Source organism: Zingiber officinale, chromosome 11B (genome assembly GCF_018446385.1).
Source record: "Zingiber officinale cultivar Zhangliang chromosome 11B, Zo_v1.1, whole genome shotgun sequence".
NCBI lineage: Eukaryota > Viridiplantae > Streptophyta > Magnoliopsida > Zingiberales > Zingiberaceae > Zingiber > Zingiber officinale.
The window spans coordinates 63,886,325-63,892,028 of NC_056007.1; the positions used below are offsets into that span (position 1 = coordinate 63,886,325).

Here is a 5,704-nt window from a genome sequence, read left to right on the forward strand (position 1 = left end):
CGCTTTTAAAGCGTTGCAATAATGATGTTTTTGCAAAAAATACACAACGCTTTTAAAGCGTTGCAAAAGCATTGTCTTTGCAACAAACGATAACGCTTTAAAAGCGTTGTCGTTGAGCAGACTTTTAACAACAGTGCCTTTAACAACTCTTTTTCAGGCACAAAGACAATGCTTTAAAAGTGTTTTCTATTAGCTTTTTTCTTGTAGTGGTTGGTCGGGTGTAACCGTCCGAATGACCATCCTCTGAAAACTTGCGACTGAGATCAAGAAGCAAACAGTAAATATCCTGGCCCACCATCCCTATCGATCGGACGACATGTTCAGTCAGACAAATGGTAGCCCTCCGACAATAGGTAAGTCAAGTGACAATAGGAAAGTCGAGTGAAGGACGAGCTGATAGGTCTGATCAGTACGATTGAGTTGGGATGTCCCTGCCGAACATGCTCCAGTCGATCAATAGTGGGACCCTCCTTCATATCTCGTCGTATTCTTTTGGAGTTTGTACCATCGATCGGTCAATAGAGCATGTCCAGCATGCAAATCATAGTTTGGAAGCTTTTAGCCTGTTACATCAGAGATTTACGTGTCCGCTTAGGAAAAGGTGTTAGGGATACTTTTTGACTTATCTTTTCCTAAGACATTTTAGAAAACGTGCATACTCTTTGACATGGGTGCACAGACATTACAGTGACACTATAAAAGAGAGGTTTCATCTACAGGTGGAGGTATGCGATATCTTGTTATTCTACACTCTCTAACCACTGTTCATTATTACTGTTCTTCTCCACCGAGTCGAGGGCTGACTTGAGAGTTGAAGGGCAAACGTCGGGAACCCCTTCTCAATTCGGTACTAACACTCTTAGTTTTACAAGATAGTGAGGAGTCTTCATCCAATCAACCATGGAGTCACGTTCTCAGTCTATCATTTTGTCAGACAGGATCAAATAGTGCCACACAAAAAAATATAATAAGAGGTCAAATCTGGTGTTGAAAAGTATCCAATGAAACAGGCTCAAAACTATTGTCTACTGTTGTTACATGAAACAACAATCTAGTTTAAACCGAGAGAATCTATCATACTTCGTTGTTAATTTGGATCGAGTTCCAGGTTAGCAAGTTGGTGTATGTTCATGGGGAATACGACGTCGGCGCCGCCGGTGAAGGCCTTCTTCGCTAGCATGATGTTCACTGCTGCTGTTGGGTGGAAGGCGTCCCAGAACACATACTGATCTCTGTTTGCACATGGAGTTTGGAAGGGTAGGCATGTAATCTGCCCACTGTTTCGTCCGAGGCCACAGCAACCGCGATCGATCACACTAAACCCTGACATGATATCACAAAGTTTTCCCTTAGATAAGTCAATCTTAGTCTAAACTCTTGTGCTTGATCTACCACGAGAAGCCACTTACCATACTGTTTGGGGTTGGCGAGGATATCCAAGATCATGTGATAGATATCGACATATATGAACTTTGCATGACGCAGATTCACATTGAGAGTATCTACCATTGCCTTCACCTTGCTGTCGAAGAGCATCACGAGCTTGTCCACGTCGGGCGAGCAATGACCCGAAGGACTCTCGGCGAGTATGCTAGGGATGCATCCTATCGATCCGACTCCATTGATTACAAACTTCCGAGCTCCGAGGTTGTACATGCTCTGAAAAAAGAAACAAAACGTACTTAGAATTAACGATGGAGGATGAGAAACCTTTGTTTTCAACTTAATTAGTTACCGTAAGCTGACGAGCATACTGGTGGGCAAGCAGATCAGCAAACTGTTCCCCGTCGTACTGATTCCTAGTGTCGTAATCAGGCATCAGGTAATTGTTCAAGTAGTCGTTGCTCCCCATTCCCACAAAGAAGATGCAGCGAGCAATGGCGTCGTAAACAACATCTGCTCCCAAGTTGCCAGTGTTCTGATCGAGGGTGGACTCGAAGTTTTTGATCTGTTGGTCGAATGGTATTCTACCAGCCTGCATTTCAGTGGCTTAGAAAATGACGATATATGTGAAAAATTGCAGGGATAAAGGTCATGAGTGTAAGTTCGACTCACAAAGTTCTGGCCAGTGATGTCCAAAATCCCTGCTGCAGCTGAAGCATAGTTGACCCCATGCAGAGCAGCAGCATCACCAGAAGAAGTTTCAGAGCAAGGTGGGACGAGAGGCAGTCCTAGAAGGTCAGCTGCAATTGATTTAACACATGATCATGCATGCATTAATATCTTAGTGAGTTTTTATCTTTCAGCTAGCTGATTGTCACCTATTTCGTCCACAATGGTGTAGCCATTGGAGAACCTTCCTGATGGCCCCCCAGCAAAGTCAATGCCATAAGGATAGTAATTAGCCTTGGCAAAGGAGGCGAGACGATTGTTGTTGCCACTGTCGATGAGGGAGTCTCCAAATACAAACATGGCAGGCACCAGCTCCTTCTGCCTGCCACTTGCTACTTGTGCTTCAGATACCAAACTAGTCGAGAAGAAGAGCAGCAAAGAGCTCAGGAAATGATTGCTGAAGATGGCCATGAAGATGGAGTTAGGCATGAGTTGGGGGAAGAAGTGCATGGGGTTTGAAATAGGATCGGAGATGGGAAGTTGGCAGATGGAAAATTAGTTAATGTATGGTGCTGTCTTAGCTGTTACCTACAAGGAGTAAATGATCGAGCTGGCTGCAGCGAACACCTGGTTGCTCTATTTGAGCTGCTTGCATGCATTCATGCATGCATCAAAGGAAAAGAAAGTTTACTTGGGCTGTGTTTGAATGAAACAAATATCTAAGACATGCATTCATAAGAATGGATATGGATTAATGGAAAAGGAAGTTTACTTGTCCTTCCTCTAGCATCTAGAAATATGGATCAAATTTAAGTAATATTTAAATTTCTCTATGGTCATTAATTTTGCTAGCATGTCTGTAGCATTGTTTGCAGTGTGAACCTTCTCAAGTTGAATTTTTCCGAAAACAATCAGCTCTTTGATCTTGTGAAATCTCACGTCAATATATTAGGTTCTCCCATGATACACCTGATTCTTCACCAAATAGATAGCACTCTGACTATCGCATAACAACTTGACTCTATCTCACCGAACGCTCAATTCTCTAATCAACCTGTAAGTTATAAAGCTTCCTTCGCTGCTTTGGCTACTGTCATGTACTCCGACTCCATAGTAGATAATGTAATAATAGATTGTATGTCACGCCCCCAAAGGAGTCCCTATCGAAAAATTTCGGCAACATCTCCCCTATACGGGTGACAATCTGAGACATACATATAAAATACATCAGCCACATGCGGCTGGAATATATATACACAACCACGCAGTTAAATAATCAGCCCACTCGACTGAAATAAGAATAAACACAACCACGCAGTTATATATATACAATAAACATCCCACTCTGTTGTATAAAAACCAACACAGCAGAAAAATGATAACGGAAAGTCCAATACAAAGCAAACCAACACACTGCTAGCCGACTAGGCTTTATACAACAACCACAACAATAAATACAACAACACACCAAATACAGCAAATATCAAATACAAATAAACATATACAGAACCCGAAACAGTCTTCGGATGTGACGAAGGATCCGGCAGACAGGATACTCCAAGAGACACACCAACCACCACTACAACAAAAACTACAAACGACAACGGATATTATCCGTTGTCGTAGGATCAAAAAACCGTTGTAACTGAGGGTGTTGTAAAATGTATTGCCCTACAACAACGGTTTTGAATTCGTTGTCTTTGTAGACATTCGATAACGGTTTTTATCCGTTGTTGTTTATATGCTCAAAATTTATTTACGAAGGATACGACAATGTTTTAAAACCGTTATGATAGATAATTTCGACAACAGATATAAACTGTTGTGGTAGACTCTTTTTACAACAAATATAAACCGTCGTGGTATATAATTTTAATATGTTTTACAACGGATAAAATCGTTGCCTTTTATCACTTTTCACAAAAAAAATCCATTGTGGTTACGTATTTTTTACAACGTTTCTGATCATTGTCTTTAATGTTCATGTTGTAACATGATAATAACAAACAACCAATCTTTATTTAATATAAAGAAACCACCAATACAAAACTAAATATTTACTACATTCAATCCATGAAAATGTTATCTTCAAATTTCAAAAATTAACTACACACATCAAAATGAGAAAATAATAGCTGTGTAATCGAAATCCAAAATATGCCAGCTAAAATCCTCTTCCCAATTGAATCTTTAAAGCCTTTTCCAGCAACTTACTGGCTGCATCTTCACGTGACCGAGTATACAAATTTCCCTTGATAATCAAATCTGCAGAATTAAGCTGTAGGAGTTGATAAAAATAAACAAATTATAAAGACATTTGATCTGGTGATAAGGATTGGGGACCCTCGTCAGCGGAAGGTCAATGACACACAGAGGTCAAAGGTTAAGAGATTCAACCCTGAGACCCAACCGACCGGACTAAGAGGGCCGACCAGCCACCCGACCAACCAAAATGAGATGGCCGACGGCCGGGTATCCCCTAAGCCGAATAAGAGACAACCCGACTAGGGGTCGGGTTTTCGATGCTCAAGGTAAAAAGGCTTCATGGCCGAGCGGGCTGTCCGTTGGGCCAGGGCACAAGGCAACAAAGTCAGGCAGGGGCAATCTCATCCGAGCATACGACTGAGGCATAAGTGATATGCCCGTCGAGCGGCCGAACTGCTAGGCCCTGGAACAGAAAGGAAGCGCAAGAGGACAAAGGAGACAGGGGATAACATCATCCTCGAGACGTCTGTCGCCGACAGGCAGCAAGGTTGGCGGCCGAGCCGTACACAGGATCATACGGTGGAAGCTGTTGGTGCGGTTAGCACTAACGGTCTAACTCAGATTTTGATGAATGACAAATCATGTTAAGTTAGGTTTGTTGTGATCTAACACTCTGACCGAGTGTGCAGACGAAGTCCAGACAGGTCGACGGGCTGACCGGATGTCTGGCACAAAGTCCAGCTAGGTCGACGGGCTGACCGGATAGCTGGCGAGAAGTCCAAGCGGGTCGACGGGCTGACCGGACGTCTGGCAGGTAAGTAAGGTAAGTCACTGAAGGGGAGTGACTGTGAGGACGCGTTCCCGGGAAGGGAACATTAGGCGTCGATCCGGCTTAGATCCATTTCGGATCTCTAAGTCGAGATCGTGACTAGATTCCGGTCTCGGAAAGACGGAATCTAAGTCATACTCTTTTTGCTTATCTATATAACTGTGCTAACAAACTATTTTGCAGGGCATACTTATTATTTGCCTCCGGACAAACGTTTGTCTTGCAGGATGGATTTTGCGGGAAAACAGGGTCCGAGTGCCCGGGAGGTGAATTTTATCCAAACTCGCGCGTCGCCATGTGGAGCTTGCTGGTTGGATCTGCCACGTCCCACCAGGGCGCCCGGAAAGGATCCGGGTCGCCCCGAGCGTCATATAAAAGGAGGGTCAGAGGGGAGCTTCAAAGCAACAACAGAAAGAAAGTCTTCTACTGCTTGCTCTGCTGCTCTGCGCCCCTGCGACGCTAACAAAGCTCCGGCAACACACTCCTTCTCTTTTTAGTTAAAATTTTGTCGGTATTTGCTTTATTTTCATTAGCGTTCCTGTACTTTAATTTGTAACAATTTTTGAACTGCTAGTGATTGCCCATCGAAAGCACCCTTGTGTGCGGACCTTGGAGTAG

The 5,704-nt window shown here is 43.3% G+C and overlaps 1 protein-coding gene across 1 annotated transcript; it reads right to left on the minus strand.

The window, feature by feature from the left end:
* Positions 1 to 982: 982 nt before the first annotated feature.
* On the minus strand, positions 983 to 3,247 carry LOC122034845 (GDSL esterase/lipase At1g71691-like). Its single transcript, XM_042594211.1, has 5 exons — positions 2,262 to 3,247; positions 2,056 to 2,183; positions 1,736 to 1,975; positions 1,410 to 1,659; positions 983 to 1,323 (listed from the first exon to the last, which is right to left on the minus strand). Exons 1-5 carry the CDS (start codon positions 2,560 to 2,562, stop codon positions 1,088 to 1,090), a joined length of 1,155 nt encoding a protein of 384 aa, XP_042450145.1. The 5' UTR covers positions 2,563 to 3,247; the 3' UTR covers positions 983 to 1,087.
* Between the last annotated feature and the right edge of the window lie 2,457 nt (positions 3,248 to 5,704).

Coding starts and splice junctions, on each gene's coding strand:
- LOC122034845 (XM_042594211.1), bottom strand. CDS start 2,562: ATGCACTTCTTCCCCCAACTCATGCCTAACTCCATCTTCATGGCCATC. Junction 2,184..2,261: donor CACCATTGTGGACGAAATAG/GTGACAATCAGC, acceptor AATCAATTGCAG/CTGACCTTCTAGGACTGCCT. Junction 1,324..1,409: donor CGCCAACCCCAAACAGTATG/GTAAGTGGCTTC, acceptor ATATCATGTCAG/GGTTTAGTGTGATCGATCGC.